This window comes from Myotis daubentonii, chromosome 9, assembly GCF_963259705.1.
Source record: "Myotis daubentonii chromosome 9, mMyoDau2.1, whole genome shotgun sequence".
Classification (NCBI taxonomy): domain Eukaryota; kingdom Metazoa; phylum Chordata; class Mammalia; order Chiroptera; family Vespertilionidae; genus Myotis; species Myotis daubentonii.
This window is the reverse complement of record NC_081848.1, coordinates 3,877,673-3,902,271: the sequence shown is the minus strand read 5'-3', so window position 1 is coordinate 3,902,271 and position 24,599 is coordinate 3,877,673. Positions and strand designations below refer to the sequence as shown.

The 24,599-nt window shown below is 55.9% G+C and overlaps 1 protein-coding gene across 3 annotated transcripts in view; it reads right to left on the bottom strand.

Moving 5' to 3' along the window:
- Nucleotides 1-6,335: 6,335 nt before the first annotated feature.
- The window catches only part of FXYD6 (FXYD domain containing ion transport regulator 6), a 37,868-nt gene continuing 19,604 nt past the window's right edge, over nucleotides 6,336-24,599 (bottom strand). For 2 of the 3 annotated variants that reach the window (XM_059707768.1, XM_059707769.1), the window contains exons 2-8: nucleotides 13,709-13,771; nucleotides 13,166-13,204; nucleotides 12,978-13,052; nucleotides 12,398-12,434; nucleotides 11,725-11,774; nucleotides 11,362-11,405; nucleotides 6,336-7,696 (exon numbers count right to left, since the gene is read on the bottom strand). In XM_059707768.1, coding sequence (XP_059563751.1) covers nucleotides 11,377-11,405; nucleotides 11,725-11,774; nucleotides 12,398-12,434; nucleotides 12,978-13,052; nucleotides 13,166-13,204; nucleotides 13,709-13,766 — 288 coding nt within the window. In that variant the 5' untranslated portion in view covers nucleotides 13,767-13,771 and the 3' untranslated portion in view covers nucleotides 6,336-7,696; nucleotides 11,362-11,376. The remainder of the gene's footprint in view (nucleotides 7,697-11,361; nucleotides 11,406-11,724; nucleotides 11,775-12,397; nucleotides 12,435-12,977; nucleotides 13,053-13,165; nucleotides 13,205-13,708; nucleotides 13,772-24,599) is intronic. The other variant, XM_059707770.1, reaches the window with a different exon arrangement.

Below are 24,599 nucleotides of genomic sequence, written 5' to 3'. Positions count from 1 at the left end.
TGGTCTCCTCTCGTCTACAGAGTGAGGCCGCGGCACCTACCTCGCAGACCCGCTGTCGGATTGAGAGGACGTCGATGCGCGGCCAGAAGGTCCCGGTGAGCCAACACCATCGTCCTCCCCTGAGCTGCTTCTGGGAGCAAGGACACTGGCCACAGCCCCTTCCCTGGAGGGTCCACCCTGCCCGTGGCCATTCCAGCAAGACCCCCGGCACCTGCCCTCCCTGCCCCTCAGCGTGGTCCCCACAGCCTCCCCCACCGGGCACCCTGACCCGCCTTTCCTCCCAGACCCCACGCAGCATGGCTGCTCCCTGTTGGGTCTGGCCCCACCCTGTTCTCCCACTTCCCCAGGGTGGGCCCGACGGGTGGGAGCCCTACCCTGCCGCCCAGAAAGGCTACAGAGCGGTAACGGTCCGGCACCCCTCCCTCTGATTGTTCCGAGCTGAAGCCACCGCCACCAGGGGTCAGGGGGTCTGTGAGGAGTAGGAGAGGCAACCCCACCTCCCCTGTCAACACGGCCACACCCTCGGGACAGTGCCCCCAGCACCGCCTGTCCCCCCTCCTGTCCGTCCCAGCAGGCCTCCGTTGGTCCTGGCCTCCGCCTCCTCTCAGGCAGCAGCCTGGGTGCCTGCTGGTTCGGCCCGGCAGGGGGGGACCACCCAGAACATCAGCTGGGCTCTGTCTGCTGGGGCTCAAAGCAGCGAGGCAGCGGCCCTCCCCACCAACCCCCAGCTGGGGCTTCTCACTCCGCCAGCGGCACAGGGGGGGCCGGGGGGGCGCTCCAGACCCAGCCATCGTCCCGCAGTGGCTCACAGCCAGACAGAGGCCCCCCAGAAAGCCCGACTCCCTGCTCAGGTCTCCATGGCACGGTGGCCGTCGGCAGGGAGGTGGCGACTCCCAGGCCCCATCTGTGCTACCAGCAGCCCTGACCCCAGGGAGTGCCGGCTCTGCCTCCTGCTGTGGCCACAGAGCCAGGGTCACCGGGGTCTTATAAGGCGGGCCTGGGAGGAGGTGGCCCTGGAGGGTCCGTTCCCTAAGTGCTGGCGTCGAGATGGCCGAGCGTGGGGCACCGAGGTCCTAGGAGCTGCCAAGGGCAATGTACTCTGAACCAAGGTGACTGTGTCCTCTCTGCTCCCTGGGCAGCAGGGCCCGGGGCCTGGAGACCTGCCTGACCCCCTCCCGCAGCGAACCTGGAGAGACGTGCATTCCTGGCGTGTCCCAGCCCACGCCTGGGCCTCACCGAGCAGTGGCTGTTCTCCCCCCCGCCTCCTTCCCTGCCCGTGACCGTGTCCCTCCTGTCTCTAACAGGCAGCTGCAGGCGCACCACCACCTCCAGGAAGGCGGCAGGAGCCACACCACCCCCAGCGCTGCCCTGTCCTCCGGGACCTGGGGGGGTCGAAGGCTGTCCCCGGCTCGGCAACCACCTCTGTGGCTGATTCCACAGGCAGCCGGCCGATCCGGCCTCTGTGCCGACTCATCACGGTGTCTGGTCAATGTGGCCTCGTCTGCTGCCCACACTCCTCACTGACAGGTGCATCCACCTCAAGGTTCCCAATCGTTCCTAAGAGCCTGGGTCCTCATCAGCTCCCTCCCCCGACAGCTCAGCCCCGCAGACTCGGGGACACCCTGGTGATCGAGAAGACTGAAGGCGGATCGGACAAGTCCAAACCTGAAGCCTGGTCAGGCAGACAGAGGGGAACTTACTGTTAAAGAAAGAAGACAAGGAAATGGAAGGTAATGTTCATGTTAATAACATCTTCATGTGGCGTCTTCTAAGGGCCTTATGTCCACTGATCTCTTTGGCCTTGGGAGGTCACAGGAAGGGTGCTGCTGGGCCCATTGCACCGCTGGGGAGACCGAGGCTTCGGTGGCCCAGCGCACCCTCTGGCTAGGCAGGGCTTCATTCTGCAGAGAAGGAAACCGGCAGAGATGCTGGGCTCTGCCCAAGCTCACACAGCCGGAGGGAGGGGGACCTGAGCGAATGAGATGCCCAAGCCTCCTGCCCCCCATCTGCCCCCACCCTGGCTTGGAGGGGCCGTCCCCCAACAGCCCGTGCCACCTGCGACCTTCAGAACATCCATGGCAGCACCACCGGAGGCTGCCACCGCCGCCTCGGCAGGCGGCCCACCATTACGCAACCAGGCAGGGCTGGGCTGGCTCCGCAAAACCAACAGCTCGTCTGGAGGGCTGCCGCCCCGGGGGTCAGCGTGACAGCAATGAATCACACTAATGCTGAGGTGACCACGCTTCCTCTTTGTGGCCTGGAGACAGGTATTTCCAAAGCTCCCTCCGGCCCAGCAAAGGCACCTGACCGACCCTCCCTCCCTCCCTCCCTCCGTCCCTCCCTCCCCAGGTGAGGCGAGCAGCCAGGGACAAGGTGGGGTGAACCAGACCCAGCTGGACAGCCCTTCCCCAGCAGCTCTACTCCCCGCCCCCCCCCCCCCCGCAGCCGGGGTGACCCTGGGGAGGGCAGGCCTTCCCCGCAGAGGGCGGGAGGAGCCCGTGACCTTGGGCGTGCTTCACCAGCATCCCTCTCACCCGCCCTCCCTGCCCCTTGCTCTCTGCCTCTGTCAAGAACAACTTGGCCAGGTCCACCCACAACTGGAAAACAACCGGAGTGGGGTGTCCGGGGGGGGGGGGAGCAGCGTGACCTGGTCTGATGTGGCGTTAAGTAACACAAACACCCCCGCGCAGATAGACTTCAGGACCGTTGGAGTGGACCTCACGGGGCGTCGCTGAGGCGGAAGGGCAGGACCCGAGGTCACTGTCACCAGGAGACTCAGTGCTCCCTCCGGGCTATGGCACCTCCGGGCTATGGCACTGCCAGGGCTATGGCATCACCTGGGCCTCCCCCAGTTGGGGCGTAGACACTTTGTCACCTGGGCAAGTTCTCAGAGTTCATTTTGCCTGGAGGACCCCACCTGCTGCTCACTTTCCTGCAGCTCAAACACCTCAGGGGGGCGGGGGGGACTCACTCCGGTTTCGGGTCACAACGCCTGTGGGGATGAAGGACTCCTTCCCACAAGCCGAGTCCTGCCACCTCTCATGCCCATCTGGTGGGCCAGCACCCTTCTCCTGGGCTGGGCCTCGCTTGGCCCCAGGAGTGCGGACTGGGGCACATCTAGGAAGCAGATGGCATCACCTAGGGTTGAGTTCTGGAGTCCTCCACCCAGAGTTCAGCACAGCCAGTGCCCATACATGCTGGCTGCTTTTATTCATCACTAGAGGCCAATGCATGGAAACCTGCAAGAGTAGGCCTTCCTTCCCCTGACTGCCGACACCGGCTTCCCTCTCACACCCGGGACCCGGGCCTCCCTTGCAGCCCCAGCTTTGTCCTGTCTAATCAGCATATTAGGCTTTTATTATTATAGACCAGAGGCCCAGTGCATGAAATTCGTGCACTGGGCAGGGGGGAGAAGGGGGCGTGTCCCTCAGCCCAGCTTGCACCCTCTCCAATCTGGGACCCCTCAAGAGATGTCCAACTGCCGATTTGGATCCCAGTGGGAAACCCCTCTCACAATCCAGGACTGCTGGCTCCCAACCACTTCCCTGCCTGCCTACCTGACTGCCCCTAACCACTTCTGTCTGCCAGCCAGATCACCCCCTAACCACTCCCCTGCCAGCCTGATTGATGCCTAACTGCCCTCCCCTGCCAGCCTGGTCCCCCCCAACTACCCTCCCCTGCAGGCCATCTTTAACCACATGGGGGTGGCCATCTTTGTGTGAGGGTGTGATGGTCAGTTTGCATATCACCTCTTTATTATAGAGGATTGTTATCATCATGGTTATTATTTTGACGACCAGTCTCTGACCTTTGCGCGTGGTTTCCAGGCTACTCACTGCCACACAACCCTCCCCAGAGCAGCCTCGCCCCGACGTGGTCTCTCTCCTGGGTCTGGACATCACCCCCCCCCCCCACCCTGGGAAGGGAGCCCGGCCACGAATGTGCTGTGCAGAGCCCTGGAGACAGACCATGCTGGGCACCATGAGACAGGTGGCTGCATGGAGCCAGGCAGAGCGGGCGAAGCATTCCCTGCGTGTGCCAGAGCGAGCGAGCAGGCTCTGCTGTCAGTGTCGCTATGGGAAAGCCAGCGCCTCCCTCCTGGCCGTCCTCCACTTGTTCGTATAGGAGAGCCTCCTCTTCGTGGGTCTTTGTGGCTCTGGCCTCTGTGGACCTCCCAGGCCGTGCACAGCCAGGCCTGTGAACCCCGACCCTGTGCTCCCTGATGGGCGTGAGCCTATTTACAAAGTGTAAGCATGACCCCAGCGACCACTGGGTTCACAATGGTGAACTTGACCTCAACTACACGCCTGTCTTTCCAAAGCCCTGGGGGCGGCGGGGAGAAGTGCCTAGAGGCCATGCAGGCAGCACAGAGGAGGGTCAGGGAGGCAGCAGGGAGCACGGAGGAGGGTCAGGGAGGCAGCAGGGAGCACGGAGGAGGGTCAGGGAGGCAGCAGGGAGCACTGAGGAGGGTCAGGGAGGCAGCAGGGAGCACGGAGGAGGGTCAGGGAGGCGGCAGGGAGCATGGAGGTGGGTCAGGGAGGCAGCAGGGAGCACGGAGGAGGGTCAGGGAGGTGGCAGGGAGCATGGAGGAGGGTCAGGGAGGCAGCAGGGAGCACGGAGGAGGGTCAGGGAGGCGGCAGGGAGCATGGAGGTGGGTCAGGGAGGCGGCAGGGAGCATGGAGGAGGGTCAGGGAGGCGGCAGGGAGCATGGAGGAGGGTCAGGGAGGCAGCAGGGAGCATGGAGGTGGGTCAGGGAGGCGGCAGGGAGCATGGAGGTGGGTCAGGGAGGCGGCAGGGAGCATGGAGGAGGGTCAGGGAGGCAGCAGGGAGCACGGAGGAGGGTCAGGGAGGCAGCAGGGAGCACGGAGGAGGGTCAGGGAGGCAGCAGGGAGCACTGAGGAGGGTCAGGGAGGCAGCAGGGAGCACGGAGGAGGGTCAGGGAGGCGGCAGGGAGCATGGAGGTGGGTCAGGGAGGCGGCAGGGAGCATGGAGGTGGGTCAGGGAGGCGGCAGGGAGCATGGAGGAGGGTCAGGGAGGCAGCAGGGAGCACGGAGGTGGGTCAGGGAGGCGGCAGGGAGCATGGAGGTGGGTCAGGGAGGCGGCAGGGAGCATGGAGGTGGGTCAGGGAGGCGGCAGGGAGCATGGAGGAGGGTCAGGGAGGCAGCAGGGAGCACGGAGGTGGGTCAGGGAGGCGGCAGGGAGCATGGAGGTGGGTCAGGGAGGCGGCAGGGAGCATGGAGGTGGGTCAGGGAGGCGGCAGGGAGTGGCTGGGGCCCCCACCCCCTGTCCCTCAGGACCTGTAATCCTGCGGCTCTGAACGCAGAGACCCTAGACAGAATCTAGGACCCTGTGTGAGTCCCAGGCATCTTACATTAGAGTAAGATGCAGCCCCTGCCTCCAGAGACTGTCTCCGATGAAGAGACACCGAACACGCAGAGGTGGGTGCACACGATGGCCCCAGGGGCTGGCCCCGCTGTGCGGAAGTGGCCAGCAGCACTTTTCACCAACCTCGTTGGAATGCCTTCGAAAGTCGCTCTAAGTGCCCTGGGCTGCAGCCCCGTCTGTGATGTCACCACAGCTGGTTCAGCATCCTCTGCCGGGCTCTACGCTTGGCTCCAGGCTTGGAGTGTTAGCTGTGACGTGAAGGTGGGCCAGTGTGACTGGGGCACAGGAAAGAAGGGCCGACTCTCCCTGAAGTCCAGGAAGGCTTCACGGAGGAGGGGGCATTTGGATTGGCAGAAAGATAAAAGGCTTGGATCGTAACCCGAGTGTCACCTGTGCGCCTCTGTCAAATCCTTAGGTAGCGGCCCCCAAAATGGACCAAAGGGAGAGGTTAGAACAGCCGTGGCAAGCTACGGCCCGCGGGCCGGATCCAGCCCGTTTGAAATGAATAAAACTATTGGAAAAAAAAGACCGTACCGTTTTATGTAATGATGTTTACTTTGAATTGATATTAGTTCACACAAACACTCCATCCATGCTTTTGTTCCGGCCCTCCGGTCCAGTTTAAGAACCCATTGTGGCCCTCGAGTCAAAAAGTTTGCCCACCCCTGGGTTAGAACCTTTTGCCCCAGGCCAGGGAGCCCTCAGTTAGGCCACTGAGGGCACAGGTCCCGGGCCCACGGATTGGGAAGAGGGGGTGGAAACAGGAGGAGGGGGACGGGGAGGGGGAAGGGGATCCAGGAGAAGCGGGGCTGGGGGTGGGGGACGCGGCAGACATACACGAAGCAGCTGGACCGATCGAGCACCACTCAGCCCCTCTTCAGTCCCCACCGCCTCCCTCTGACCCAGGTGGAGTCCCTCGGCCCTTCCCAGAAAGGAATACAGCCCGGCCGCAGGAAACAAATGGTATTTTATTCCGTGTGGAGAGGACAGATCACAGCAGACAACAGTCCATCACACGCTCGCCTTGTTTCCACGGTAACACGATGCACGGGAGGGGCAGGGCTGGTTTGGCTTCCCACTCTCTTTATGACCTTTGACCTCTGTCTGTTTTCCAACAACAAGGCCACTGCACCCCCCACTCTGGCAGTGACAGGTGGAGGGAGGGCGCCGGCCATCACTGCTCACCTGGCCACGGCATGGACCAGAGGTCCTCAAACTTTTTAAACAGGGGGCCAGTTCACTGTCCCTCAGACATTCCACACATGCGCACCGCGGGCCCGGGACGAGTCGGCTGCTAAGCAGGACAGGCAGCGGCGGCAAAAACACCCGGCGGGCCGGATACATGTTTTCGGCGGCCGCATGTGGCCCGCGGGCCACAGTTTGAGGACCCCTGGCATGGACAGATGGAGGCCCCTGGCTCTCCCCGCTGCCTCCCGGGAAGCCGGCCCCAACAGAATGGATCGCCTGCCCCAGACCCAGCGCGAGGGTGGGGGTCCGAGAACAGAGGAGCTGGGCTATGAGTCAGAGTCTCGGAAGCGGGGAGGTGGCGGGGGCGGGGGTCCAGAGCCCAAGGGGTTATTGCTGAGAAGATATGCAAGGGCACATTCCCAGGGGAGCCGGCCTGCCTGCCTGGCCTCTGCAAGGGGCGGGGCAGAGGGGAGGCGGGAGAGTCCCAGGAGAAGAGGCCGGGAGGGCTCGCGGCCTGAAGCACAGCTGGCTCCCAGCTCCTGGCTGTGAGCCTCCGTTGCTAAGAGACCCTCAGCACAGGCCGGGTCAGGGGTGGGATGTGGAAACAGGTTCTGGAAAAGGAGGGCAGAGGCCATGAGGAAGATCACAAAGCTGGTGCACAGCTTCCCAAGTCCCCACGAGGGGAGACTCCCTCCCGGGCCCCACCCTCACCACCTCCACTCAAGAGAGGGACTGGTCTCAGGAGCGAGCAGACCCCGGATGGGGCGGGGGCGCGGGGGGCGCACGGGGAGCAGGAGGAGCTGATGGTGACGCGCCTCAGCTCCAGCCCAGGAGGTGAGTCCAGGTTCAGGAAACAGCGACAGCCACAGACAAGCAGCCACGAAGACCACAGGCATCACACACACACACACACAGACACACACAGACACGTCACGGGCGTGGACACGTCACGCTGCGTGGGAAGGCGGGTTCAGTCGCGGCACTAAGTGGAGGGCTGTTCACGGGGATGGGGATGCGGGAGCCGCGGGTCCTTGACTTCTCGGGAAAGAGCTGCTGCTGGAGTGGCTGGTTTTCTTAAGCATCGACATTCGCATCTGAAGGTCCAGGCGGCTGCCTCCGGGTTCTGCAGAGGGAGAGATGCTCAGTTAACGCGAAGCCCTGGCTCCTTCCAGAAACCTCCCCGCGGGAGTGGCTGCGCTGGCTGAGCACCGTGCTGTGCGCCGAAAGGCTGCCGGTGGGTTGCGGGTTCGGTCCCTGGTTGGGCACATAGTCAGTGTTTCTCTCACACAGATGTCTCTCTGTCTCTCTCTCCCTTCCCCTCTCTAGGCAAGTCCTCGGGTGAGTTTTTTAAAAAGAGAAATCTTGCCTGGCCAGCCTGGCTCAGTGGGTGAGCGTCGACCTATGAACCGGTTTGATTCCTGGTCAGGGCACATGCCCGGGTTACAGGCTCAATCCTCATTGTGGGGCGTGCAGGAGGCAGCCGGCCAATGATTCTCTCTCATCATTGATGTTTCTATCTCTCTCCTCCCTTCTTCTCTGAAATCAATAAAACAAAATATATTTTAAAAAAATAAAATAAAAATAGGAATCTTTAACTGCTCATCTCCCTGCCTGTAGCAGCCCCTCTCCTCTGCCCCCTAAAACTCCCAGGGTGAGACCCATCCTAAGTGCCAGGTTCCGGGTGAAGCAGGAGGACACGCCTGAGACGGGAAGAGATGGAGGCCTGGGAGGGGGGCTCAGGGGAGGGTGCCCTGGAGGCTGGAGCCTGGCTGACACGGAAACTGTCAAACCAGAGTCTCCATCCCAGGACACCCCGTGTCGCTCCCGGCGGCTGGCTCCAGGCCCTGCCCTCCAGCTTCCCCACGCCACACCCCGATGCTGACCGCCAGCTGCCGTGGAGTGGACAGACGCCGGGCTACAGCTGGGACCCTGCCTCCAAGGATGGGCCATGGCCTCCTCCAGCTCAGCTCCTGAGCCCCCCTCGGAGCTGAGACCCCCCTGACCCCCCGGGGCTGCTGGGGGGACGTACAGCCCCAGGAAGGATGCACACTGAGAGGTACACCTGCCCTGCGACCCGAGATGCTGCGGCACCAGGCACTGCGCATCCAGAAACCTCATCTAACTCACGTTAGAACAAAAGCATGTGCTGGAGGAGGAGGAGGAGGAGGAGGAGGAGAAGAAAAGGCGAAGTGAGCTGATGGAGGACGGATACTGGCACTAACTCCAAGGCCTGGGTTCAGGCCCCACGGTCACTCATAGCCATCTGGCCTCCCTGACCTCAGCTTGGTCACCTGAGTGGGGGGAGCTGCGCTGTCCCGCTCCTGTGGCTCCTGAGGGTGCGGGCGGCATGTGAACACGGAAGGCATTGAGCAGATACTGCTGCCCTGCTCCCGACAATGGACAACGGAAAGGACACTGCGAACAGTGCCCTACACGGGGGTGCTGGGAGTATAGGGAGTGCTGGGGTACAGGCAGTGCTGGGAGTGCTGGGGGTGCGGGGGTGCAGGGAGTGCTGGGAGTATAGGGAGTGCTGGGGTGCAGGGGGTGCAGGCAGTGCTGGGAGTGCTGGGGGTGCGGGGGTGCTGGGAGTATAGGGAGTGCTGGGGTGCAGGCAGTGCTGGGAGTGCTGGGGGTGCGGGGGTGCAGGGAGTGCTGGGAGTATAGGGAGTGCTGGGGTGCAGGCAGTGCTGGGGGTGCAGGCAGTGCTGGGGTGCAGGGGTGCAGGGGGTACAGGGGTACAGGGGGTGCAGGCAGTGCTGGGGTACAGGGGTGTAGGCAGTGCTAGGGGTATAGGGGTGCAGGCAGTGATGGGGGTGCAGGGGATGGCATAGACTATTCTTCTTCTGACTTTTTAAAAATAGATTTTTATGGACTTCAGAGAGGAAGGGAGAGGGAGAGAGATAGAAACATCAATGTTGAGAGAGAATCATGGATCTGCTGCCTCCCGCACGCCCCACGCTTGGGACCAAGCCCGCAACCTGGGCGTGTGCCCTGCCCAGGAATCGAACTGTGACCTCGCCGCCGCCGCTGGGTGACTCTCCTGACTCTTGTGCAGGGTTGGAAAGTTTCATAATAAACTGCTATTCATAAAAATCTAGGGGCCCGGTGCACGAAATTCGTGCACTAGGTGTGTGTGTGTGTGTGTGTGTGTGTGTGTGTGTGTGTGTGTGTGGAGGAGTGTCCCTCAGCCCAGCCTGCCCCCTCTCACATACTGGGAGCCCTCAGGCGTTGACCCCCATCACCCTCCAATCGCAGGATCGGCCCCTTGCCCAGGCGAGGTGTCAGGCTTGGACAGGGGACCCCCATGTCCCCCCCATCACTGGCTCTGACCCCTGCCCAGGCCTGAGGCCTCTGGCCCAGGAATCAAGCCTGGGCAGGGGACCCCCATCTCCCTCTGATCGCTTGCTCCACCCCCCGCCCAAGCCTGACGCCTCTGACCCAGGCTTCAGGCCTGGGCAAGGGGACCATCATATCCCTCCAATCCCCAGCTCCGCCCGCCACCCAGGCCTGATGCCTCGGCCAGAGGAGTTGACCCTCATCACCCTCCGATCACCAATCACTGGATCGGCCCCTTGACCAGGCCTGAGGCCTCCAGCAGAGGTGTCAGGCCTGGGCAGGGGATCCCCAGCTCCCCGCGGTTGCAGGCTCTGCCCCTGCCCAGGCCTAACGCCTCTGGCCAAGGCATTAGGTCTGAGCAGGGGACTCCCAGCTCCCCGTGATCTCCCGCTCTGCCCCTGCCCAGGCCTAACGCCTCTAGCCAAGGCATTAGGCCTGGGCAGGGGACTCCCAGCTCCCCGCGATCTCCCGCTCTGCCCCTGCCCAGGCCTAACGCCTCTGGCCGAGGCGTTAGGCCTGGGCAGGGGACCCCCAGTTCCCCGCGGTTGCAGGCTCCGCCCCTGCCCAGGCCTAACGCCTCTGGCCTAGGCATCCGGCCCGGGCAGCGGGGACCCGCAGTGGCAGCGGGGGGCGCCGCGATCGCACGTGCTCCGCCCCTGCCCCTGCAGGATGCCTCTGGCTGAGGCGTCCAGCTCGGGCAGCGGGGACCCGCAGCTGCAGCGGCCCCACGATCGTGGGCTCCACTTTAGGCCCAGGCAAGGGACCCCTAGCTCCCGAGACTGCCAGCTTCGACCGTGCCCAGCTCCCATTGCTGGCTCCACCCCTACTTCCTGCTATCACTGGCCAGGGCGGCAAAGGCGCCTGATTCTCTGATCATGGCTGGGGCCGCCTTTGCCCTGCCCCCCACCTCTTAGCTCCCCCCTGGGTTTCCGATCACTGTCAGTGGCAGGGGGCTTCTTCCTGCTTTCCCTTTCGCCTCCCTGCATTGTGCCTACATATGCAAATTAGCCGCCATCTTTGTTGGCAGTTAACTGCCATCTTAGTTGGCAGTTAATTTGCATATAGCCCTGATTAGCCAATGAAAAGAGTAGCGCCGTACGCCAATTACCATTTTTCTCTTTTATTAGTGTAGATGGCCTGAGGAACTTCTGAGTCGTCTCTGAGCCACTATCTTCCTGCTACCTGATGCCAGAAGCATTTCGCTAACGAGTCCTCTCCCAAGCCAGGCCCACGTGGCAGCTGGGACGGAGCCTGATTAACCCGACCCCTGGACTGTGTCTGTCTGTCTCGCCTCCACCCCTGGGCTGTGTCCGTCTGTCTCGCCTCCACCCCTGGGCTGTGTCTGTCTGTCTCGCCTCCAGAGAGCACTGCTCACAGTAAACACGGTGCCCGTGGCAACAGCCAGCCAACCCCTCCCCGCCAAGGACAGAGGGCCCGCAGATGGTGCCTTACCTCCGCGAGGGCCCCTCAGTTCTCCGCTTTCTGGGGCTCTGCTGCTGGGAAGGAAACAGACAGACCATCGGACCGGCCCCTCTTCCCAGAGGCCCCTGCGGCAGCCGCACCGCTGCCGACTCTGGGGGAGCTGACCCGCAGGGCAGAGGTGCCTGGGGTGGGACTCCAGGACGCACAGGTCGGGGCACAGGGCACATTCCTGAACGCTGGACGGCGGTGCCCGCCTCACGGGCCGTGGGCACATGCCATGAGACGGCTGTGACACGCTGTGCCATGCCTGACACTGAGCAGACACCGCAAACAGCCATCAGGAGGGGCCTGTCGGGGGTCGGGGGGAGGGACGGGCAGGCGGCTGGGACATACCATTCGCAGTGATGAGGTTCTCCGCCTGCGCCTCCTCGTCGCCCGGGGCCCTGCAGGGGGACAAGCCAGTCTCCGTCAGGGGCCAGGGCAAACCCTGCTCCTCTGGGTGTCAGCCCTCCACCCGCACGGGGTTCAGGGGGAGGGAGAAGCTGGGGCTGAAGGGCAGAGCCAGGGGACGCACAGGCACCCTTCAGTGTCGGCCCCCGAGAACTGACTGGGAAGGGGTAACCCAGGGCCCCCCGGGGCTTGGGCTGGCCCTGCCGGACTTTGGGCTTCTGAGGCCCAGTGCTCCCTGGTTGTGGCGGTGGCCAGGGCTGTGCTGACGGGAGCCAGGCTTCTCCTCAGCTCAGAGAGCCTCAGCGACCAGCTGGCCCGGGTCACAGAGCCTGAGGGGAGGAGAGGGCCTCACGGGAGGCCGGAGGCCTCTGCCCCTTCTCTCGGATCCGGCACCTTCCTGCCCACTCCCGCCCCATGCTCATCGGAATGGAGAAGGAGCTAACCGTCGAGTCCGCCTGGCAACCCTCAACACTGCCCCACCCTCCAGGCACACGGCCTGCTTCCCAGTTTCCGAGCTAAGAACCTAAAACCACTCAAGTGGGTGGCACACCGGGAGGCCCCTCCCCACCCTCCACCTCCCCGCGCCACCCGAATGTCCACACCAGGGCACCCCTACCTGGGCTTCTGGCTGAAGCTGCACTTGCACCTGCGACCTGAAAGGCAAAGAAACCACCCGAGGTCATCCTCCGACTTGCGTTCAAGGTCATGCTCCTGCTTGGCCTCAGCTGCCCCGGAGAGGGCGCAGGCTGGGGTGCCGGGCGTGGCCTAGGTTGGAGGAGGGCTCTTCTGAGACCCAGAATCAGCAACAGCTCCGAGGGCTACACCCCGCCCCAGGGTCTGCTGGTGGTGCGAGTGCAGAGGGCTCCCTGCAGACCAGGCTTACCCGGGGCAAACAAACCAGGGGGACCATCCCTCAGGGTGCCCTCCAGACAGGACAGGCTGTGTCCTATGGCCTGAGACGCCCCCACTCACACCCTTCTGGGCACAGCACCAGGGACCACCAGCTCCTTCTCATCTACGCTTCATTTCACTGAGCATGTACTTGTTCGTGCTTCCTTGTTTTACTGAGCACCTATTATGTGCCAGCACGTAGTAGGTCCTAGAGATACAGGGAGAACAGACAGGCTCCCACGCTGCTCTCTCTCCCCACCGCTGAGCAGAGACCCTGCTCTTCCTGGGCGAACAGAGAAACTTACTCAGGATGAGGAGGATGCCGACCGAGAAGAAGACCACGGCAAACACCAATCCCCCGATCCGCAGGGTCTGGTAATCTGTCGAAGGAACAGGGAGAAATGGGAGAAGAGGAAGGGCCAGGGAGCGCTGCCTGTCCCTCACCGGATGGGCTGTGCCCCCTCCCGCCCCCAGGGATGCCCTCACCACTCACCATAATGAAAAGGGTCCTGTTCCTTCTCCTGCTCACTGGCTGCAAAAGTAAACCAGCCTGGTCAAGAGGAGACAGCCTGCCCCCGGGCCTCCCTCCCGCAAAGGGGTCTGGGAAGCAGGGCCTGTTCACAGAGGGGCCTGGGAAGCAGGCACATGGGAGCCCCGGGGAGAAGTGCTCACAGTCCAGCAGTTACGGTCCCTTTATTCTCATGTCATCCCTCCTCCTTACCGATGAGGAAACTGAGGCCCAGGACAAGCACGGACTGGCACAAGGCCAGAGGCCGAAGACTCCCCCAGTGCCGGCCCAACATCTCCAGGGGCTGGTGATCTGAGGCTTAAAGCAGAGCCTGCGGGAGCCTGGGGGGCAGGCTAGGGGAGCACCGGGAATCGCCGCGCCTCCCAGGACTCCTCTGCTGACTCAGGGGCCAAGGCGGACCAGACGCGGAGGCTCTGAGAGCCCCAACCCCAAAGCCCAGGAGCCAGGACCTCCCACCAGAACGGAACAGCCACAGCCGGGTGCGGAGCTGGTCCCGTGCGTACTCACCACTGGCCAGGACGGTGGGGGCCAGCAGGCCGCACAGCAGGATGAGCAGCACCTCCATGGCGTCTGGGAAGAGGGAGGAGGAGCAATGCCCTGAGCAGGAGACCCCTGCTCCGACCCCCAGCCCGACCCTCAGCCCGACCCTCAGCCCGACCCTCAGCCCGACCAGGCCAGCGAACCCCACTGTTCCAAGCGCTCCCCACATGGAGGGAGTGCAGACCTGGGCAGAGGCCATGGACACTGGGCCCCACGCGGTGCTCTCCCGCACTGACCCGTCACCACCTGCACCCACTCGGCCAGCGGCCACCGGGACGGACCCTCTGAGGGAAGGACCGGAGCTCAGAGGTAAGCGACACCCAGGATCCGAGAGCAGCAGCTGGGGTCCCGCAGCCCAGCCGCTTCCCCCCGCCTCTCGGGCCCCGAAGCCATGCGGCCTAGCGGCCTGCAGATGAGCCCTTGGTTACCCCCTCAGCCACCCCCTCAGCTCTGGCTCTTATGACGCCTGGGACTCCGGGTCTGGTCCCCACAGCCGGACGCACTGCTGGCCATTCTGCCTCCCATGAGGTTAGATGCTGTTGTGCCAGCTCCGGTCCAGCCGGCGGTGGGCAGCCCTGAAACACAGGCAGCTCCCCCAAGTCACCCTCACACGCCCCCCTCCGTGCCCACGGGCTCCGGGCACAGTCCTCCAGAGGCGGTTTCACTAAACGGAGGGGTGGAGGCGGGCTCTCTGGGCATCGGTGCCCAGGCCCCCGCCCCGGGGATGCAGAGACCATGCTCTGGGCACCACCTCAGGACGGCCTGGGTGGGTGGCCCCTCCCGGGACGGGTGTCAGTGGTCACACACACCTCACTCCTGGGTGAAAAGCCACAGAGGACAAAGGGGAACCTGAACCAGGGAAGCAACGTTGTCTGCTCCTCCCCCGGGGGTGCGACGGGCAGTGGCCGGACCTCCTGGACATCTGCCCGGTGGTCAGGACCAGCTGTGCCCAGGGATCTCGCCCTCGTACTCCCTCTGGCCCACGCCAGCGCCCAGTGCCCTTCCCCTCTCGGCCACCAGAGGTCAGACTCTGCACCCAGCACACAGGCAGACTCCAAGGAGATACTTCAAAAGGCACTTTTGCTTCTAATGGTACCTCATTTAATAACTGTGTTTCTTTTAAATTTTACATATTTTACATGCATTAAGAATATATAATACACACACTAAAGCACAGTAATAAGATAAACACCCACAGATGAGTAACTTCAGAACTAGAACTTCACCAGTACTGCCGCACTTACCTAGCTATTCCTCCCTCTGCCCCATCCGCCTGCCCCACTCCCGGAGGGAGACAGTTCCCTGAACATATATATTTTTAATGATTCCCTTGCTCCACTTCAAAAAAGGCTTTACAGTCATAAATCACAAGCCACACAGTTCACCATTTGAAAGGGCATAGCTCAATGGCTTTTCGTATATTCACAGAATTGTACAAGCACATCGTCAGTTTCAGAACTTTTCATCACCCCCTGAAGAAACCTGTCCCCACTGTCGGCCACTCCCCTTCTCCCTCCCCGCAACAGCCACTCATCTGCTCTGTCCCTGTGGCCTGGCCTGCCCTGCACATTTCATATTTTAAAAAACCATAAACATGAGGCTTTTCACATCTGATTTCTTCCCCTTAGCATGTTTCAAGGCTCATCCATGTTGAAGCATGTGTCAGCATGTCATTCCTTTACCCACGGTGGATGAGTATCCATCCTGCTCTCCTTTTTAAAATATATCTGAATAAGATACAGTTTAGTGGAGCTTTTTTGAGCTTTATAATTATGATCTATATCTTAGTGTGTGTGTTTTTGCAGTCTCCTAAATCTGGCTTTTTCTGATCAATATTTTTATTATAATTTTTTTTCAGAGAGGGAGAGGGAGAGATGGAAACTTCAATGATGAGAGAGAGTCATTGATTGGCTGCCTCCTGCACACCCGACACCAGGGATCAAGCCACAACCCGGGCATGTGCCCTGACCGGGAATCAACCATGACCTCCTGATTCACAGATTGATGCTCAAACACTGAGCCACACTGGCCTGGCTTTCTGCTCAATATTATGTTTCTAAAATTTGTCCATATTATTCCCTGTAAGCACAGTCCATTCATTTTCAATGTTGTGTAGTATTCCGTCCACTATGCCAGTAAATTATCTTCTCCCGTCAGTGAGCATCTTCCCCCCGCCCCACTGCCCCCAAGTGTGTGCTCTTACAGATAATGCAGCTGTGAGCATTTCTGTGCACGTCGCCAGGGCACACACGTAAGAGTTCGTTCCAAAGGCACTGGCTTTCAAATCTCTGACACCTCTGTCATAAGCAATGCTTTCTACACAGGAACCCAGTATAAATCATATTCCTCAGTACCAGAAACAGTATCACCAGATGAATGATGCCCTCTGACATTTCCTATTCTACCTTTTTATTTTAAACTAGAGGCCTGGTGCACAACATTCATACACTTCAGGGGAGGGGGTCCCCTCAGCCTGGCCTGCACCCTTTAGCAGTCTGGGAGCCTTCGGGGGATGTCCCACTGATGGCTTAGGCCCACTCCGGGGAGCGAGCCTAAGCTGCAGTCGGATATCCTTAGTGCGGCCGCAGAGGCGGGAGAGGCTCCTGCCACCACTGCTGTGCTTGCCAGCTGTCAGCCTGGCTTGTGGCTGAGCGGTGCTCCCCCGGTGGGGGCACACTGACCACCAGGGAGCAGCTCCTGCATTAAGCGTCTGCCCCTGGTGGTCAGTGCATGTCATAGCAACCGGTTGTTCCGCTGTTTGGCTGATTTGCATATTACCCTTTTATTATATGAGATGGCCGGGTTCACGAACGGGTTGCCCTCAGCAGTTTGAAAAATGACGTTCTAGAGACAGGTCCAGAGTGAAGTTGTTGGGTGGCACACTATGCAAGTCGTCAACTTTCCAAAATAACTTCAAACTGTTTTCCTAAGTAATCATCTCCACTTGAATATGCCACCAGCTGCACGGCAGCTATTACTCTACATAACTGTCAATACTTGATATGGTCAGACTGCTTAATTCCTACCAACCTAGAGGACTAAAATGTGGTATTGATTTTCTTTTAAACATAGAACTGGGCTTCTTTCTGATCGTTTGCCATTCCTGGTTCTTCTTCATGTCTTTTGCTCTATTTTCAAATGAGTTGATATATTATTCATTTCTTATTTTGAGTACTAAATCATTGTCATTTAGTATCAAAACTATCTCTTCCCAATTAGAGGCTTGTCTTTTCACTTTCTAAAACTGTCTTTCACATGAACAGAATTTCGTAGTTCTAATGTAATTTAAAGCAAAGATTTTTGTGTCTTAAGATGTTCTTTGTCACCCTGAGTCAGAATTTTCTTCTCAAAATTGGAAAGCTTTGTCTTTTACATTTACTTCTTTATTCCACCCAGAACTGATGTCTGGGTGAGGTGGGGACCTAAAGCCACCCTTTGTGGGCCCCTCTCCCCCTTTCCTCAGGACCCACAATGCACCTGTCAAGCCGCTGGTGTCTGTGTAGCTGTGGATTTCAGGGCCCCTTCTCGGGTCTCCTGGTCGAGCATCCACACCTGCATAGCATCAGTGTCTGAGTCCCACAGCTTCACAGGCTCTCCCCACGTGTGGAGAAGCGTCTCCCTTCTTTCTGCTCTTTCTTCTCGTCCTCTTCCTTCAGGAATGTCTTCACTATTCTTGACCTTTTACTCTCTCTATACATTTTAGAATCAGGGTGTCACATTCATCTAAAACTGCTGGGATTTTCATTGGAATTGCCATGAATCTACGTATAGAACAACTTGGGGAAGCTGACCTTTTACTGACCTTGAGACCCCTATCTGACCTTGAGTCTCCTATCAATAAATCTTTTCACTTGGTTAAGACCTTTTCAATGTCCTTTAATAAAGTTTTATTAATGCTTTCATTTAGCTCTTAGACATCTTCTATTTGTTCCTAGGTCCCTTATAATTTTTATTCCTATTTTAAATGTGATGTCTTCTGTATGTTTTCTAATTTTTGCTGGTATAGAGAAGAGCAATAGACTTACATATTAATCTTAAATCCAATAATCTTGTTAAACTCTCTTATTATTTCTATTAATTTACCTTTAGATTGCTTTGGATATTCTCTGCACACATGATACAGTATCGTTTCTTCTTTACCAGTTCTTACACTGTTCATTTCTATGTCTTATCTTATTCTTCGTGAAATGTAGACTAGATGTACTGATAATGCCTGGGCGTACACAGACACACAAACAGAAACACATATGGTCTTATTACTGATGTTCTTTTACTGTGTGTTTTTATTTTTCCCAGCTTCACTGAGATATGACATGCAACACTGTGTAAGTTTACTATGTACCACGTGATTTGATACACGCATATACTCTAAAATGACTGCATAATAAGGTCAATGCCTCCATCACCTCACATAATTGCCTTATGTGCATGTGGTGAGAATAAATAAAATGTGATAGATATATATCAGCCATAAAAAGGAAATTATTGATTTTAAATAGTGTTCTAATGGTTGTTTTCATTTAAATATCCTTTTACAGAGAGGAAGGGAGAGGGACAGATAGAAACGTCAATGATTTGATTGGCTGCCTTTTGCACGCCCCACACTGGAGATGGAGCCCACAACCATGGCATGTGCCCTTGACTGGAATCGAACCTGGGACCCTTCAGTCCACAGGCCGATGGTCTACCCACTGAACCAAACCAGCTAGGGCTTCTAATGTTTTAAAAGTCCCCCTCTACTCCTGGTTTTCCAAGATGTTTGTTTTATTTTCTCCTTTAATCTATCAATTAAGTAAATTATATGTATGTCATACAAATTACTTAGTGTTAAGTCATCCTTTCATTTCTGGGGTACAACCAATGTACCGTCTTTTTAATCAACTGGTGGGTTTGGTTTGCTGATGTTTGGTCTAGGATTTCTGCATCCATGTGCGTGAGAAAGGGCTGCGAGTTCTACTTTATTGGATTCGTTTAGCCTGGTTTGGGCATCACGGTAGTCTTGGCTTCACAGGACATGCTCCCTTCCTTGCTGTTCCCGGGAAGAGCCTGCGGAGATAATCTGCAAGTCCCTAACCAAGTGACAAGATTTACTGGGATAGTCTGCTCTTCGAGTGTTTACTAGAACTGACCTGTAAGATCATCTAGGCTTAATATTTTCTTTATTGATTTTAAATCACCTATTCAATTAATTAATGGCTACAACACTTCAAATTCCTATTTCTTCTTGAATATATTCTATATAATCCTATATAATAAAACCCTTATATACAAATTGACCGAACAGCGGAACAACCGGTCGCTATGATGCACACTGCCCCCCCAGAGGGAGGTGACTTGCAACAGTGATCAGGGGTTGGGGCCAGCTGGTAAGTGCCCCGCCGGTTGCCTCCCACAAACCAGCAGTCGGATATCCCCCAAGGGCACAGGCCAGGCTGAGGGACACTCCTCACTCCCTTGCACGAATTTCGTGCACCGGGCCTCTAGTTGAGTTATAATTTTAATGGGAACTTATTCTTTTCTGCTTTCAAATTTATTGCCATAAACTTGTTTCTAGTGTTTTCTTAGCATTTTAATTTCTGTTGGATCTGTGGTTATGCCCTTTCTCACATTCCTAATATTGTTTGTGTGTGATAACTTTTTTCCTGATCAATCTCATCAGAGGTTACCTATTTTATTAAGCTTTTCAAAGAGCCCACTTGGTCTTGTTACTCCTCCACAAGGTGTTTTAAATTTTTCTTAATGCTCCCCTATACATTCTTGAATTTATTCCCTTGTTCTTTCTTTTTAATTGCCTTATGTTGGATATATTAGCCTTTCTTATTTTCTAATATAAGCACTTAAGACTATAACCTCTAAGTGTCATTTTCACTCCAACATAGAAGTTTTGAAATGTACTTTTGGATCATTGTTTAGTTCTTAGTACTTTAACCTGGCACTGAAATCGCTTATCGGGCGCCTGCAGTAGGAAGTGTTTTGAAATGTCCACATGCACAGTGATTTATAATTCACTGTTTTTACTGACTTCTAGCTCAAGTGCATGTGGTCAGGACATGGTCTACAGCAGTGATGGCGAACCTCTGACACGCGTGTGAGAGGTGACACACGAACTCATTGTTTTGGTTGATTTTTCTTTGTTAAATGGCACTTAAATACATAAAATAAACATCAAAAATGTAAGTTTTTGTTTTACTATGGTTGCAAATATAAAAATATTTCTACATGTGACACAGCACCAGAGTTAAGTTAGGGTTTTTAAAAATGCTGACACGCCGAGCTCAAAAGGTTTGCCATCACTGGTCTATAGGGTACAGACCCTCAAAATTTATTGAATGTTTATGATTTAGATATTTTAAAAATCTGTTTCATGTATTAGAAGGTTGTGAATGAGGGAAAGAAGATTGTATATGCCATTAAATTATAATTATTAACCATGCTAAATTTCTATGTATTTTCTCTCTTTTTGACTTATCAAAAATTGAGATAGGTGCTTTAAATTTTATACTATGGGGAGGACTTATACATTTACCCCTCTGTCCCTTACAATATTCTAACAAAGTTTAACATTGTTATATGGAGTGGGAAAATTAGGTTTACAGCTGTTTGTATGGGAAAAGACACACAGGTGATGATCATTACAGCAGCTTCATTAGCTCGGAGGAGGGTCACAGGCAACTGTAAACTCCCAGCCCAGTCCTGTCCTGTGAATTGGTCTCTCAGGATTATATAGTGGTCCTCTCTACCTCAAATTCTATTTCACTTTCTACCTTCCTGTGCCTTACGCATTTTGTGTATCTTGTAAACAGCAAAGAGCTAGATTTTTAAAAATTTGAACCTAATAATCTCTAGTAACTGTCAAATTTACTCCATTTAACTTTATTGTGATGATATATTTGGTCTAATTTCTACCATCTGTTTTTCCATTACTTTCCTTGTGTATATTTCTTAAGTTTTTTTAAAAAATTTATTTTATTAATTTTTCTCTTACTCACTTTCTCCCTCTACTGACTGAGAAATTATACAACCTATTTCTAGTCTTTCAGTTTTTGCCTTTGGAATGACCACATATATTTGCTCTGGATAAAATGTGTCCTCCAAAATTCACGTTCAAACCTGATCCTCACTGTGATGGTGTTAGGAGGTGGGGCCTTTGGGAGGTGAGCAGGTCATGAGGGTGGAGCCCTCGTGAATGGAATTAGTGCCCTTATAAAGGAGACTCCAGAGAGCTCTCCAGCCTCTTCCTCCAGGCCAGGGCTCCACAGGATATGTTGTCTATGAACCAGGAAACAGAACTCCATGAAGCACCGAATCTGCCAGGACCCTGACCTCGGGATTCTAGCCTCTGTAACTGTAAGAAGTAAATGCCTGTTGTTTATAAGCCACCAGTACATGGTGTTCTGCAGCCTGGACTAAGTCAGTATTCAATTTACCGAAGACTAAAGACATCTATGTTATAAGGTGTGATAAATATTAGGTATAACCCCTTCCTGATAGACAGGCTATTATTGTTCGAGTGCAGTAGCCAGCCTACAATTCCTCCTGGTATTTATTTATTTTTAAAATATATTTTTATTGATTTCAGAGGAGAAGGGAAAGGGAGAGAGATAGAAACATCAAGGATGAGAGAGAATCATTGTTTGGCTGCCTCCTGCAGGCCCCACAATGGGGACTGAGCCCACAACCCAGGCATGTGCCCTGACAAGGAATCGAACCGTAACCTCCTGGTTCATAGGTTGACGCTCAACCACTGAGCCACGCCGGCCGGGCCCCCCTGGTATTTTCATGCCTGTGTAGTCCCTCCACAAGGTTAGTCTGTACGACCAATAAAGTATGGCAGAACTGACATGTCACTTTCAGTATTAGATCATTAAAGGTACCACAGCTTCCCTCTCCCTCCCCCTCTACCTCTGATTGCTTGCTCTGGGGAAAGTTGCCAGCCATGCCTTAAGGATGCTCGGGCAGCCTGGGGAGGGCCCGCTGTGGCAGGGCACTGAGGGAGGGCCTGCCAGGAGCACTCAGTGAGCCAGGAAGCAAGCGGATGCTCCACAGCTTTCACAGAAGTGCCCCCTGGCGGACAGCCTGCCCTCAGCAGTCGCCTGCTCCCTGATTCCAGACCCTTAGGACTGGAGGAGGTAACAAATGTCTGTGTTCCAAGCCATGGAGTTTGGGGTGATTTGTTACGCAGCAATAGATAACTAATACGACACAGCGATGAACTGGTGTGTTCACAGTCCTTTTTGAGTCTCAGTCAGCCTCAAGCCATGTTCTTTATTCCTGAAGAACACCTTTTGGGAATTTCTTTAATGAAGACCTATTAGTTATAAACTCAGTTTTTGTTAACCTGAAAATGTTTGCTTTCACCCTTGTGATGGGAAGCCTGTAAAGGAATCCCCAAGAATTTCAACTTCAGTTTTCCAGCCTGTCCCTGTGACCCCCTCCTCCTGATGGGAGCAGGAGCTGGGACTTGCTTCTCATAGCCTATGGCAAAGGTGACGTCTGTCACTCACGTGATGGCTGTTATGTCAGACTCGATCTTGGCAGACAGAAGCCAGAGCATTCTCTCCCTTGCTGGCTTGGAAAAGTAAGGGCATGATGTGAGCACGTGGCCAGGGATTGTGGGAAGCCTCCAGCGGCTCAGAGCAGCCGCTGGCCACAGCCAGCAGGAGAACGGGGACCTCGTCCTCCTGCCACAGGAGATGAGCTCTGCCCACACCCCGGGGAGTCGGAGGTGAGTCTTTCCTCAGAGGCTCCTGACTGGGTCACAACTCCAGCCAACATGCAGGCTGAGCTTGATGAGGCCCTGAGCAAAGAACCGGGTGAGCTGTGCTGCAGGCGCCGACAGAACCAGGAGATAACAAAGGTGTGTGTGCTCAGCTGCTGGGCTTGTGGTTGCTTATTCTGCACCAACAGGCAAGTAACACACATCTGGAAGGTAGGGTGGCCATGTGCACAATTCTTGGTTGATAATTATTTTGACTCTGATGTTAAAGATGACATATCCATTGTTGCTGCTTATTTTCATTCTGTCACAGATATTCTATCTTTTCTCTCTGCTGCCTTTTAATTTTTCTCTGTTGGTGTTTGAAGTTTCACTGGACCGGAGCTTAAATGTGGATTTGCTTCTGTGTATTCTGTTGTTTCCTTTTCCTGTAGAATCAGCCATTTCAACAATAATGAAAAATTCTCAGCCCACCGAAACCGGTTTGGCTCAGTGGATAGAGCGTCGGCCTGCGGACTGAAAGGTCCCAGGTTCGATTCCGGTCAAGGGCATGTACCTGGGTTGCGGGCATATCCCCAGTAGGAGATGTGCAGGAGGCAGCTGATCGATGTTTCTCTCTCATCGATGTTTCTAACTCTCTATCTCTCTCCCTTCCTCTCTGTAAAAACTCAATAAAATATATTAAAAAAAAAAAAAAAGAAAAAAAGAAAAATTCTCAGCCCTTCTCTCTTCAAATACTGCCTCTCCTCCACTCTCTCTATTTTCTTCTCGAGATTATGACCATGTTAGATATTCTCATATGGTTTTCCTTGTCACTTCACGGCTTTCCCATGTTTTCCACTTCTTTGTTTCTCTGTGCTGCATTCTGGCTAAGAGTTTAAGATTTATTTTCCACGTACTAGTTCTGTTTAATCCATTCATTTAATTTCCCATTTCAGTGATGATATTATTTATTTCTAAATGTTCTATTTAGTTATTTTGCAAATTGCCTGGTTATTTTTGTTAGTCTTTGTTGCCAGCACATTTGTTTTACCCATTTTTTTATTTCTTCCGTTTCCTACGTATTTTATGTTCTGTATCAAATTCCAAAATCTCAATTTCTTGGGGGGGTGGGGGAGTCCTTAAGGTGTTTGTTGTTTCTGTGCCTCCCAATCACACATGACGTGATTTTCCCGTGTTTGGTAATCTTTGAGTGTGGACTCACAGTTGCTAGGTTTTACTCTGGGGGACGTTAGCAGCCTGACCCGGGAGGCCTCCCCGGAGAGGGCCTGTTCTGCTTTGCCGTGCAGGCCACAGGCGGCGCACACCAACCCGAGGCCACTCAGCCCCACGCAGGGTCCCGGCTGAGGCAGGCATCTCCGGTTCGGCTTCCTAAACCTGCTGGGTCCAAGGCGTATTAGTCTCCGGGAAGCAATGCTGTCAACAGCACTCATTCCGTGAGCAACTCTGGCTTCAGCCAGTGCTGGTTTGTCTCATGGGATTTTGGTTTTAGTTTTTAGGCAGCTATTGGCGTGGGGAGAGGCTGGTGACTGGTGGCTGGATGGCTTCCTTCCCTCTAATGAGCCAAGCTCTGTAATAAGGAAGTGAGTTTACCTGCGATCAGTTCTTTTATCGTGGGATGTTTCGTCCCAAATACACTCTGCAAAGTATGAAAGTGAGTTTTAAGCAGCTCCGAGCTGTAAGACCTTTATGTTTTGGGGACCGGGGGCTGGGTTTACTGCTGTTTCTCAGACCAAGTCTCATCTCCAAGTCTCATCTTCAAGTTACAGCTGCTCCTCGCTCAGCCGTGAGGAGCCTGGACTCAGGCCCTGGAAGGAGGATGGGACTGGACACTGCCCGTCTTCAGTCCTACGGGCTCTGCTCTGAGTGCTGAGGGGACAGGGAGGGACAAGTGAGCCAGGCTTCCCACCGTGCCTCCCTCACAGCCCGCGCCAGGAGAGGGCGTGAGGCAAGCGGGACCCCCCGGGAGTAGACAAGACACACGTCAAGGTCCCAGGCCTTCCCTGCCGTGCCCCCCTCCCCCCCAATCGCCTCCACAGACGCTCAGGTTAAGGTGAACCCCACCACACAGGCTGCGCTCCGGGAAGGCGCACCCTGTTCCGGTTCTGCCAGGGGCCAAGGCCGACCCCTGACGCCTGAGCT